The sequence below is a fragment of the Scyliorhinus torazame genome, chromosome 9, assembly GCF_047496885.1.
Source record: "Scyliorhinus torazame isolate Kashiwa2021f chromosome 9, sScyTor2.1, whole genome shotgun sequence".
Classification (NCBI taxonomy): Eukaryota; Metazoa; Chordata; class Chondrichthyes; order Carcharhiniformes; family Scyliorhinidae; genus Scyliorhinus; species Scyliorhinus torazame.
This window is the reverse complement of record NC_092715.1, coordinates 270,611,627-270,625,391: the sequence shown is the minus strand read 5'-3', so window position 1 is coordinate 270,625,391 and position 13,765 is coordinate 270,611,627. Positions and strand designations below refer to the sequence as shown.

Genomic DNA, 13,765 nt, shown 5'->3' with positions numbered 1-13,765 from the left:
CCAATAACCCTCCAGTCCGCCTCCCCAATAACCCTTCAGTCCGCCCCCCCAATAACCCTCCAGACCCCCCCAATAACCCTCCAGACCCCCCCAATAACCCTCCAGACCCCCCCAATAACCCTCCAGTCCCCCCCCCAATAACCCTCCAGACCCCCCCAATAACCCTCCAGTCCCCCCCAATAACCCTCCAGTCCCCCCACCCCCAATAACCCTCCAGTCCCCCCACCCCCAATAACCCTCCAGTCCCCCCAATAACCCTCCAGTCCCCCCCAATAACCCTCCAGTCTGTCGCCCCCCAATAACCCTCCAGTTCCCCCCCAATAACCCTCCAGCCCCCCATAACCTTCCAGCCCCCCCCCAATAACCCTCCAGTCTGCCCCCCCAATAACCCTCCAGTCCGCCCCCCCAATAACCCTCCAGTCCCCCCACCCCGAATAAGCCTCCAGTCCCCCCACCACCAATAACCCTCCAGTCCCCCCCCCAATAACCCTCCAGTCACCCCCCAATAACCCTCCAGTCCCCCCCCAATAACCCTCCAGTCTGCCCCCCCAATAACCCTCCAGACCCCCCCAATAACCCTCCAGTCCCCCCCCAATAACCTTCCAGTCCCCCCACCCCCAATAACCCTCCAGTCCCCCCCCAATAACCCTCCAGTCCCCCCCCCAATAACCTTCCAGTCCCCCCCCAATAACCCTCCAGTCCCCCCCCAATAACCCTCCAGTCCGCCCCCGCCAATAACCCTCCAGTCCCCCCCACCCCCAATAACCCTCCAGTTCCCCCCCAATAACCCTCCAGTCCCCCCCCAATAACCCTCCAGTCCGCCCCCCGCCATAACCCTCCAGTCCCCCCCCAATAACCCTCCAGTCCCCCCCCAATAACCCTCCAGTCCCCCCCCAATAACCCTCCAGTCCCCCCCCCACTCCCAATAACCCTCCAGTCCCCCCCAATAACACTCCAGTCCGCCCACCGCCATAACCCTCCAGTCCGCCCCCCCAATTACCCTCCAGTCCCCCCAATAACCCTCCAGTCCCCCCCCACCCCCAATAACCCTCCAGTCCCCCTCCCAATAACCCTCCAGTCCGCCCCCCGCCATAACCCTCCGGTCCGCCCCCTGCCATAACCCTCCAGTCTACCCCCCCAATAACCCTCCAGTCCGCCCCCCCAATAACCCTCCAGACCCCCCCAATAACCCTCCAGTCTGCCCCCCCCAATAACCCTCCAGTCCCCCCAATAACCCTCCAGTCTGCCCCCCCAATAACCCTCCAGTCCGCCCCCCCAATAACCCTCCAGTCCCCGTCCCCCCCGCCATAACCCTCCAGTCCGCCCCCCCCAATAACCCTCCAGACCCCCCCCCCCACCGCCATAGCCCTCCAGTCCCTTGCCGATCAAAGATCTATGTACTCAGCCTGGAATAAATTCAATGACCCAGCCTCCACTACTCTCTGAGAATGACATTCCCAAAGTCTAACCACCCTCTGACAGAAGAAATTGCTCCTCATCTCTGTCTTAAATGGGAAAACTCAAACTGTGCGCTCAGTTCTAGATTCCCCCATGAGGGAAGCACCCACTCTGTGAAATCCCCTCGGAAGTCTCAATAAGACCGCCTCTCATTCTTCTAACCTGCAACGAGTATGGGTCCAACCTGCTTAACCTTTCTGCACAAAACAATCCTTTCACTCCAGAAAACTGTCCAGTGAACCTTTTGTGAACCTATCTCCAATACCAATATATCCCTCACGGAGATGAGAACTACACACCGTACTCGAGATGTGGCCTCACCAATGCCCTGTACAATTGTAGCGAGATGTCCCCACTTTTACCCTCCATACCCCTGGCAATGAAGGATAACATTCAATTTCCTTTTGGATTCCTACAGTGCAGAAGGAGGCCATTCAGCCCATCGAGTCTGCACTGACCCTCTGAAAGAGCACCTGAACCTAGGCCCACTCCCCCCTTCCTATCCCCGTAACCTCATAGCCCCACCTAACCACATCTTTGGACTGTGGGAGGAAACCGGAGCACCCGGAGGAAACCCACGCAGACACGGGGAGAACGTGCAGACTCCGCACAGACAGTGACCCAGCGGGAAATCAAACCCGGGTCCCCGGCACTGTGAGGCAGCAGTGCTAACCACCGTGCCGCCCATAAATGTAGGCCAGACCATGGAAGGACTTCAGAATTCCTTCCCTAAAGTGATCTTGATCGTCAGCAGTGGTTTTGACCAGCTTTTAATTCCAGCTTTATTATTAATTGAATTTAAATTGCCCAGCTGCTGTGGTTAGATTTGAACCACTGTCCCTCAGAGCATCTGGAATACACATGCAGTGACATCACCAGTACGTCACCACCATCTCCCTTGCTAGTTTATTCTCATACTCTAATTTATCTGTCTTTATTCTATTTTAGTCACCTTTTTCTTTTGGCCTACCATTAATCCTCAGAACTCTACACTTCTCTTTCAATTTGGTACCGTCTTAACTTCCTTATTTAGCCGCATGTGGTGCATTCTTCTCTGGAGTCTTTCCTTCGCAATGGTATATATTTTTATTAGAGTTATGAAATATCTCCTTCAATGTCTGCCACTGCTTCTTTACCTTTATACTTTTTAACCTACTTTCCCAATCCACTTTTGCCAACTCTGACCTTGCACCCTTGTCATTGCCTTTATTTATGTTTATGAGACTAGTTTCAGACTCAAATTTCTCACCCTCAAAATGAATGAGAAATGTGTTTGTGTTGCCTAGAGATCCTTTATTATGAGATCATTAATGAATCCTATCGGGATCAGAGTGAAACATTAAGTTGTTCCATTTCTCTGATTGTAGCTGAACATACTGAGCAACAATTGTGATCAGGCTTACTTTATTTAATCAGTACAATTTGTTTTTGCATGTTACACAATAACGAAGATGCAATGCTCACTCTCCCTCCCCCATCCCCAGCCCCCAATCAGTGTGTTGTCTTAAGCCAAAAAAGATTTAATACCTCTCCTGTTCCTAATTGTCTAGCACTGGAGAAAAGCCAACCACAGTGTTCTGCTTGAATACCTGACAGTCGAAATGTATGCTTCCATCCCACTTGAACCAGATCAGAGGCAGATGTCACACACAGCCTGCTGAACAACATAACCAGGGACTTCAAGACAATGGATGTTTATCAGTTATCAAGGCAGGCTTAGAAACTGTTTGTTTTCAGTTTTTGATGAAATAACCGAATGACCAAACTGTTATCGGTCAACTGTGCGATTACACTTTTACTTTGGAAACCCAACATTTCCATGTAAATTGTGGAATCCATGGAAAATGGTCACTGAAACCCCAAAGGCGGCCACCAAGTTGAATCGGTGGTCAGGCCACTTGTTTCAACATGTTTGAGCAATTGCGTAGCGCAGCAAAACTCCACGATCCCTCCTTTGCTGTCGTGAAATACCTCCCCTTCATTCAGCAGCTCTTCCAGACATCATCGGCTGAGATTGGGAACTCACTGCATGGGTCTCCTGTAGGATCGAAACCAACTGTTAAACTTCACAATAGTGAGGGAGTTTTCAATGACAAATTACTGTTCTCTACTTTGTCTTTTGAGTCCTGCTTAAAGGTGTATTCCTATATTTGAATAACTAATGAGTGGGAAATGGTGAACATTGAGTTCTTTCTGGTTATTTTTCATTGCCGTTGCTACTTATTAAGTTCTGTTGCAGGCTAGAACTCTAAGATTGCAATAGACGTACAATGTACTGACCAGACCCATTTCTTGCTCTTTGCAGGCACAGCGCCAACATAAACCTTCACCGTAAGCTTCTCACCAAAGAACTGGATGAAATGGGGTTGGATCCTGCTCCGCCACTCGCCAAGGACCTCCGGGAAGAATTCTTGGCCAAGATCTACGGTGGGCACCACGGAATGGGGCTGGATATGAGGGACGAAGCCAGTTCGCCGGCAGGGACAGAAGATTCTCACACCAATGGCTACGCAAGGGTCACAGCAGATGATTACATGGTGCTGGACCTCAGCACTACTTCCAGCATCCAGTCCAGCAGCAGCATTCACTCATCACGGGAATCAGAGGCGGAAAGCGACGAGGGGATCCTGCTGGACGAGATCGATGGGGTCAGTGACAGTGGTGAATCCACTCACAGACCAGAGGCCCAGTCCCAAGCTGCCGCTTCCAGCCATGAAGTTCTAGAAGCCTCCGTACTGCAGGCAGCATCAACTAGCAATGGTGGAATCATGTGTATTATCTGCCACAAAATGTACAGCAACAAAGGCACTCTGAGGGTTCATTACAAGACAGTCCATCTCCGTGAAATGCACAAATGCAAGGTTCCTGGCTGCAACATGATGTTCTCCTCCCTGCGCAGCCGAAACCGACACAGCCAGAACCCTAATCTACACAAAAATGTTCCCTTCACCTCCATAGATTAATGCTGGCCTCTACTCCGGGTGGCCCTGATCTGTGGAAACTGCCAAGCCTTTTTGACATCAGGTGCTTACTCTGCAGTTTTGCCCTCCGAACCTGGGGGTTGGACATGAGGAGCAATTGTTTCCGCTCCATAGATTAAAACCCCAGCTCTTATTGAAATGCTCATGCTTAATTCATCTCCAAAGAGACAATTTGAACGAACTGTGACTGTTGCCTGCAAAATAAAAGTACCTTCTCATTGTCATTGTGTACTTAACTACTTGTCAGCTTTTGAAAGAGACTTTGATTGAGCATGGCGGCTTATTTTGTAAATACTGTGCCGTTAAAAGGCCAATGATGTAAATCTATTACACTGTCATTCTGATAAGCCAAGGCCCTCTTTTTATAATATTTGTGGGTTGTGAAAATTTCCTCCAAAATCAGCAACATGGAACTTATAAAGTAAAATTCACACTTCTGTTAATTTGTCAGATTTGGGATATATGTATCTGTCATCTGTGCAGATTTTGGGCATCTGATGCCGTTTTGTAACCAAGTCTTTTTATTCCCGTAAGTGGGCACAACATTGTGACCTGAGTCAGGCCTTTGGGGGTGATGTCAGGGAGCACTTCACACAGAAAGGAGAGAGGGAATCTGCAACTCTTCCCCCCCCCCCCCCCCCCCCCAAAAAAAAGAAAGCTGCTGAGGCCGTGGTGTAGGGAGGCAATTGAAAGCGTCAAAATTTAGTAGGATGGATTATCATCGGATGAGGATATTAGCCTCCCGGAACCAAGGTGGGTAGATGGGGCTGAGGTACAGATTAACCATGTATGGTTCAAGCGACTTAAGGGGCTAAATGGCCTCCCCTGTTCCTTTGGTCCAATGAGTTAAAATCAGTAGCTTTTTCTTTTGTCACTGTGTCACTATTTATAAACTAGAACAGCTGGCCTTTTCTGTATTAGTATTGTATTGTGCTTTATCAAAAGCTCTGCGGTCCTCTCCCTAAGAGATGGATGTATTCCATCAAAGGGTCCTCTGTGATGAGGATACATTACTGCCTGTTTTGAATCCCCTGCATCCTATAACCTCCTCCAGGCTCTGGAATCTTGTGTACCCCAATTTTCACATTGGTAGTATTGCCTTTAGCTGCCTCAGCCCTAAGCTCCGGAATTCCCTCCTACACCTCCCCAACTCATTCCCTGTCCATCCCCCTTTAAGACACTCCTTAAAAGCCTTTCACCAAGCTTTTGATCACCCACACTAATATTTACATACATTGTTCGGTGTCAAATTGCTGTCTGATAATGCTCCTGCGATGTGCTTTGGAAAGTTTTGCAATGCTAAAGGCACTATATGAACACAGGTTGTTGTTGTTATACCTCCACTCTATGCAAAGGGCCAGAATTAGGAACAGTTTATTGTCAGATGTAGAATGGGGCGTTAGCGAATGCTACCATTCTTTGATTAATGCAATAGCTGAGATTGCAAGGATAATACTGATAGCATTCTGGCTGGATAAAAATGAATAGACCTTTCCTTACAGAGCATCTCTTTTCAAACACAATGCTGCTATCAATTGTGTTGTTTTTTTTGTCTCTGTACAGATACAAGGGAATGATAAGATAGGCAGTCACAATGACACTTGATACTTTTAATACTCATTGATCAGTATTAGAGGACTCATATTGCTGAGGCAGATGTGTGGAACACACAGACTGGGTCTGTTACACTGCTCTCATACCCCGCGAAACCTTATTGCGGTTTGTAAGGTGTCAGTCAGAGTGACAGTCAGTGACAGAGTTCTGCGTGTTGGTAGTTATGCCTCTAGTTCATGGTTCCTCATTTTAGAAATGTTCTCTTTGGCCCAACATAAACACTGGACAGGAATACAGAAATATTGTAGCTTTGCTGCAAACTATTGTCAGCAGCATTGTTCTGAATAACTCGTTCACTTTAAAAAGTAAGCCACAATTCTGAATTCTATCTGGATAATAATCTTTATTATTGTCACAAGTAGGCTTACATTAACACTGCAATGCAGGGCAGCACGGTGGCGCAGTGGGTTAGCTCTGCTGCCTTACGGCACCGAGGTCCCAGGTTTGATCCCGGCTCTGGGTCACTGCCTGTGTGGAGTTTGCACATTCTCCCCGTGTTGGCATGGGTTTCGCCCCCACAACCCACAGATGTATAGGGTAGGTGGATTGGCCACGCTAAATGGTCCCTAAATTGGAAAAAATGAATTGGGTACTTTAAATTTTTTTAAAAACACTGCAGTGCAGTTACTGTGAAAATCCTCAAGTCGCTACACTCTGGCGCCTGTTCGGGTACACAGAGGGAGAATTCAGAATGTCCAATTCACTTAACAAATACCTATTTCGAGACTTGTGGGAGGAAACAGGAGCACCTGGAGGAAACCCACGCAGACACGGGGAGAAAGTGCAGTTTCCGCACAGACAGTGACCCAAGCCGGGAATCGAACCTGGGACCCTGGCGCTGTGAAGCAACAGTGCTAACCACTGTGCTACTCTGCTGCTCGATTTAGCTCCAGATGAATATATGAATATCAAGCTGGAGCAGATACCAGAGATCAGGATCCCATACCAAAGCTATAACCAGAGTTAGCTAACAAGAACATAGGATTCAGTTTTAAGGTCGAAAAAAGGGCATCAGTTCAACAAATGTTCTCCTCTTTAATACCTTCTAGCTCTACCTTCCTGACCTCTTGCCTGCCTGACCTCGCGCCCTACCTACCTGACCCCTTGTACTACCCCCTGACCTCTTGTCCTACCTCCCTGAACACTTGCCCTACCCTCTGACCTCTTGTACTACCCCTGACCTCATCCTACCTCCCTGACCTCTTGCCCTACCTCCCTGACCTCTTGCCCTACCTCCCTGACCTCTTGCCCTACCCCCTGACCTCTTGTACTACCCCCTGACCTCTTGTCCTACCTCCCTGAACACTTGCCCTACCCCCTGACCTCTTGTACTACCCCCTGACCTCTTATCCTACCTCCCTGACCTCTTGCCCTACCTCCCTGACCTCTTGCCCTACCTCCCTGACCTCTTGCCCTGCCCCCTGACCTCTTGGCCCACTTCCTTGACCTCTTGTCCTACCCCCCTGACCTCTTGCCCTACCCCCTGGCCTCTTGTCCTACTTCCTGGACCTCTCGTCCTACCTCCCTGACCTCTTATCCTACCTCCCTGACCTCTTGCCCTACCCCCTGACCTCTTGTCCTACTTCCTTGACCTCTTGTCCTACTTCCTTGACCTCTTGTCCTACTTCCTTGACCTCTTGTCCTACCTCCCTGACCTCTTGTCCTACCTCCCTGACCTCTTGCCCTACCCTCGACCTCTTGTCCTACCACCTTGACCCCTTACCAAATGCCTCAATTTCTCCTCACTCCAGAACTACGTCAGTTGTCTTCAACCACTTCTATTACTCTCTTCAATAGTCTTCAGCCTGACCCTTCTTGTGTCCCCAACACCTAATTGTTGCAGACGATTTGACTTTAATTTTTCAAAGCAAGTTTTATTACTCAGATCTAGAATTAAAGGGTCTCATTTGGTCGAAACAGTCTTTATGCAAACTAACGGAGTGGAGATTTGAAGGGAGAGTACATTGTGAGTGATTGATGTCGGGGCACCCATTATTGCAGGAACCTCTACACTCCCAGTTAACCCCAGAGGAAATGCTTCCTTAAATAAACTCTAAATATCTCAAAATAAGGCCTTTGGCTCATCAGTGTAACATTTTTATGATGGTTATTAGCTTTTTCTTTTGCCCTGTCAGACTGTAAAATGTTATTGGGGAAAGATTCCTGTCACTGAAGGTGAGGAGGGGGGAGTGAACAGAATTATTTGTTCACTGGGAGGTTTGGTTTATATTCGTTTTTTAAAGTTATTTCTTTATTCCCCTTTCCTTCGCTATTTTTACTATTATTTTTAAAATAAGATGAAACACAGCTTGTTTAATTACTTACTAGAAATAACGCCATGGAATTGCTGGCATGCTTCAGCACTCATTAGAGAAAGTAGTTCATCTGTCGTACTTTTAGCTGCATCCACTCACGCACTTTTCAACGCTACATGGTGAAATCTGTCATTGTATACAATTCTCTTCCTCACCCCTTTGGTCCCGCCACTACAGGAGGTCCATTTAGTTCCAAAAGATAGCCCCCATTGTGACCAGCACAAGCTTTGGTGGACTACACACCAAGAGAAATTAAAGTATTAACTATTTTATACAGTTCGAAAATCTTGCTGCTTTGCCCAGGTTCTGAAAAAAAAACTCTTTTGGTTGTTAGGATACAATTACTTAAATATCAAGAACAAAAATTCGTCCAAAAGGCAAAACCGAACTCCTGCACCTCTGAAGCTATCAAGTCCTGAAGAGTTTGCAAGCGCCAACGTTGTTGCAGATGCATAAATGTTCCATTTCAGAGCATGTCTTTTGAACGATGCAGAGTGCAGGGTTAATTGCAGCGAAGGTGATCGCGCTGTGTGTGTGTGAGACAAGTTTTGATCAAACTAGGATGGGCTGCCTTTGTGGCGATGTCTCTTGGAGCTGCATGTTTCAATGTGTAGAGTTCAACAGAGAATGTCTAAAATCATTTCTACCTTAATGACGGAGCCCAGATAGAAACACCTTTCAGTGGATTCTGTGACATAGCACATGGTGTTACAATTAAAGAGTGTTGTAGGTTGAAGTCTGTATTGTGTGAGCATGTCCCAGCACTGAACCCACGTGTGAAAAAGTCAGAGAAATGTTATATTAGCAAATATTAAAAGTGTATTATGAGCCTCTCAACGGTGGCCTCAAACCAGATAACGACTCTTAAACAAAGGAGATGTTCTCAATCCAGAATATCTAAACTTTTCAATCGATTCAAATTCAACCCATTACTCTGATTGGTTTGGACAAACAGCAACCCCAACATCGCTGAGACTATGAACTCTAACTGGAGCCAAACTCTAGAGATTTGGTATTAAAACCGATCAATTCTCAGAAAGTTACCAATCCGTCTTGGTGGATAGCAGGCACTCCTAGTCTTAAAATCAGTAAGTTTGTCCTGACTCCCGCACGGGAGGGAGTGGGTTTGTTCCAGATGTTTTGTTATTATTTAAGAGTTGGGAGAGGGAGAGGCATTTTGTACCGGAATAAAATAGAAATTGAAGAGGCAGCCACGCTCACACAGCGAGTGTGGGAAATTCTGTTGATCGAAGAGGACCAGACATAAAGAACAATATCATTCAATGGCATTTGTTTTTTCACATTTGGTGCTTTGTGTCCTCCGGAAAGGAGATTTTCCTCTACTCTCCCCCCCCCCCCCCCTCCTCCCCCTATAACCTGTTCCATGTCCTCCCCTCGTTCACTGAATTCATTAGTTACCATCAGTGTTGTATCAAACTATTGGTGTGTTTTATTTTGTATTTGCACAAAAAACCTTTCGCTTGGATCAATTTGCCAAAGTGGATTGTTAGATCTGTAATCTCCCGCTCTCCTCAGCTGTTTCTTTCAGTATTGTGGCTGGGGGGGGGGGGGGGGGGGGGGGGGTTATTTTCAGTGAAGAGGCTCCTAACTGCTCCACAACAATCTGATGGGTTTTAAGCATCTGCTGTCATGGGGCAGGGTGAATTTTGAGCGCGGCCGGGGGTGGGGGGTGGGGGGGGGGGGGTGTTCGTCGGGAACAAGTGCTGAGCAAACTAGGAATCTGAGGCTGGAAGATTGGAGGCGTTTAGTATTTCCTGTCATCTAACCCCCAATTCTAATTATTCACGTGTCACTTTATTGCAGTGAAAGATGTGAATGTTGATGGCGAGATTCTGACACATTCTGGCATCTTCCCCCCTCCTCCCAGCTCTTCTACATACTCACTCAGTCAGCCCTACAGGGACACAGACTAATAGTGTACACTTAAGTTCAGCATGCGGCCATCAAGTACAAGAGGATGTATAATTGCCTGTTTATCGTATCTGAAGGGAAAATTGAGTCCAGGAACTCAGCCTGTCCCTGAAGCTCACTGATGCGTGCATCTGCAATACGGTGAGCGATCGGAGGTCCCAGTTCGAACTTTGGGGAGAATGCCTCTGCAGCCCAGGGGCTGCCAGGAACGCTCCTGTCTGATGGTTAGACAGACAGTAACAAGATGACTTGTTAGGCAAAGGCTCCGCAGAGAAATGCTGCGGTTGACAGCGCCTGTCTGGAGTGGATGAGAGTTCCGAGTGATGGGGTGGCTCCGGCCAGGCTTGTCCAGTGTGTGGGTGGATGGGCTGCTCTTGGTCAAGGGGCCACAAGGGGGTGAGGAATTCGCCCCTGTGTGACTGGAACGTGGGCTTCAAGCAGGGGCTGTTCCGTTTGAACTTCAGGGACAACAGTGCAAATGTATTTTGTTTTAAAAAGGGGCTCAATAGAGACTGAATCTTCAATGCCAGCTGTTTGGGACTGCCCCATGGTACAGGTGTAGGTGAGATTTCAGAACCTGCCCTTTAGCTGACACTTAATGCATGCCCGGCGGTGACTTTCATTAATTCCGCATCTGGGCGGATAAAAGGGAACTGATCTTTCAGGGGTAAAGCCACAGCTCCTCGCTGCCACTGCATGCCGCAGATTGCTCCGAGGCAGCAACATTCTCGGCGGGAAGGAGTTATTAATATCAGCCCAATGTGACCCATCTTGTCCCAGAAATGCTAAATCGTCACACCTTGAAAGGGGGGGGGGGGATGAGGAATAAGCAAGACATTCTGAAACACCAGACTCCACTCCGCACCTAAACCTTGTGTCAGTATTTTTAATGAATGATACACTGGGATACAGTTCAGTTTCTCCTGTGTGGTTCCTCTCCCCCAAAAAACACCGGACCTCCTCGAATATGTTTTTTTTTTGCTGAAGTAACTAAAAGTAAACTTTATAAAACGACTCCTAATAACTTATAAAACTGTATTCTACACGTTGTACTATTAAGTGTTTCTCATATTATGCAGCTATGAATCTAGTGCAATTATTTTTAGGCAATTAGCTATGTCTGTGTTTTCGGGATAAAGCTTCCCCCAAACTGATGTGCTCACAGGGCAGGTGCTGGGCTACTGCACACTTTCCAGCTCATTTTATTTTCGGAGCACTGCTCCTTCCTCGGGTGAATCACCTGGTGAAGGAGCAGCGCTCCGAAAGCTAGTGTTTGAAACACACCTGTTGGACTTTAACCTGGTGTTGTAAGACTTCTTACTGTGCTCACCCCAGTCCAACGCCGGCATCTCCACATCATTTTTATTTTCAAACAACGTAATTTTGGTCACAGAATGGATGTTGAAGGAAGACCCTTTCGCTTTTTGGCTGCAATTTAAGAATTCTTCCAGACATTTATCAAAAAATAATAATAAAATTCCAAAAATCCTATTGCTTTTTTTCCAGGAACTTTTCATTGTAATTCTCTCTTGTTTAATGCTGTTTTCAGTTTGTTTGCTCGGTTGTATGTGAAAGTTGATGCACTGCTTCTAATGCTTGAGTAGCCACAGTATGCTCTACAAAGAATGGCTGTACCCGGGGAATTGAAAAACCTGCTTCACTTTGATCTAATAATCATGACATTGGTAGTTTCATAAATACTGTATGTACTGAAGAACAGAACAAGTTTTTTTTCCATTTAGTAGTTTGGAGAAAAGTCCTCTTTTTATTTGAAATTGTTTTCCTTGTAATTTCTGTATTATATTCTGTCTCTGGTTTTTTTGCATAAAATGCATAAGGGTTTGGGATGTAAATGGAATTTTATTCATATTTTGTCCAAATACCTCTTGTAATTTGTATCAGAATTCTTGTACAATTTTTATATTAAAGATTTATCAGTCACTGGCAGATGTGTCCCCGGCTTTTTTAAAAAAACCCAGAAAGGATGGATATTTCCAGGAGGTAACTGTCTCCCATCTGATCAGGAACCCTGAACATATTCCATTTCTTGACTTTCCTCAAAACAGATGCTGCAGTGATGTATGTCGACATGTGTTTCAGATACCTGGGCTGTAGATTGATTCCTGTGCTAAGGTGAGACTTGATGGAGACTGGCTTCAAGAAACATTCGCTATGTCGACATTGAGTTTTTTTTTGCTGGTTCCTTTCGACTATTGCTTCTCTCTCTCTCTCTCTCTCCCCCCCCCCCCCCCCATTCGCAGACACTGCCCAATATCCCATAATTCCGTTTGACAGGCCGATTTCAGTCAGCCCAGCGATGCTGAGCATATTTAGGAGAGAAAAAAGCAACAGTACTTTTGTGCACCCTCTGAAACATCTGCTTCAATGATAACGGTGGGACGTCAATCATTAAAGTCATTAACCCTCAGAACAAGTGTCAATATCCAGCACTGATCCGAAATGTACAGTAAAATAATTCCATAGCATTTGCTGGCGTTTTGATAAAAGATTATAATCTTGGTCCTGACGTTATATCATCACATGGATTTACTGAGTCCTTTAGCTGAATAAGAAGGGGAATTCTTTCTGCTCACTGCACAGACTGACTTCCAAAGCCGCGTGATAAATTCACAATCCAGCTCACTTTGCTATAAATTACAATTAATACTCGTGAAAAAGGCGGAATTGAGGAACGTGATCCCAAAATGTCAATAAGAATTCCTGAATGTCGTGTAATAAAAACCAAATTAGACTTATTCAGTCGCCATAAATGGACAGAACCATGGAATGCAATATTCACCAGACTGGCCAAAATCCTGAATTCCAACATTATTACAAACAACATTTGACAAAGTCATTGTAAACCAGCTGATCTAATAAAATACCGTGCAGAACAAGAGTATAAATATCCCACACTCTAGTCACATTAACATTTGTTCGGCCAGGCACCGAATCAAACTTGAATCTGTTTGTATTATTGGGGGGTTGCTGCTGCCAAGTGGAAGGTCACAGCGCAGTGATTACCCACCGCAATAAACGCAGGCAGTTTTTATAGCAACAATGGTTTAGCAACAGAGAGTGGCTGTTTGTGAGGACACTCACAGAATTGGCACCCACTCAGCTTGTTCCCAACTCGGGAACTTTGTGATGGAAACTGGAACGATTTCATTGGAATATTGTCTGTTCCAGAATCAATACTTGTCAGCACCTTCCTCCCTCAAAAGATTCAGTGTTTCAAGTGTTGAGGGCATTTGTTGACAGTCCGGACCCTCCTCACACCTCACTGGGACGATATCACGCCGTGTTTTCCTGGGATTATCCTGTGAGATTATGCTGTCCCTTTTTAAATCTTTCTGGCTGCCTGGTACTGCTGACTGCCCGCTCTCACCCTCCACCTTTTCTTTGTTTATTTGAATGTTCCATTCATTCCCCGATCGATTGGGGTTTGTCTACCTGACTGACTCT

The 13,765-nt window shown here is 46.5% G+C and overlaps 1 protein-coding gene across 8 annotated transcripts in view; it reads left to right on the top strand.

Moving 5' to 3' along the window:
• Window positions 1-12,241, top strand: part of bnc2 (basonuclin zinc finger protein 2) — an 813,736-nt gene extending 801,495 nt beyond the window's left edge. For all 8 annotated transcript variants that reach the window (XM_072517502.1, XM_072517504.1, XM_072517499.1 and 5 more), the window contains one exon: window positions 3,764-12,241. In XM_072517502.1, coding sequence (XP_072373603.1) covers window positions 3,764-4,421 — 658 coding nt within the window. In that variant the 3' untranslated portion in view covers window positions 4,422-12,241. The remainder of the gene's footprint in view (window positions 1-3,763) is intronic.
• The last annotated feature ends 1,524 nt before the right edge of the window (window positions 12,242-13,765 follow it).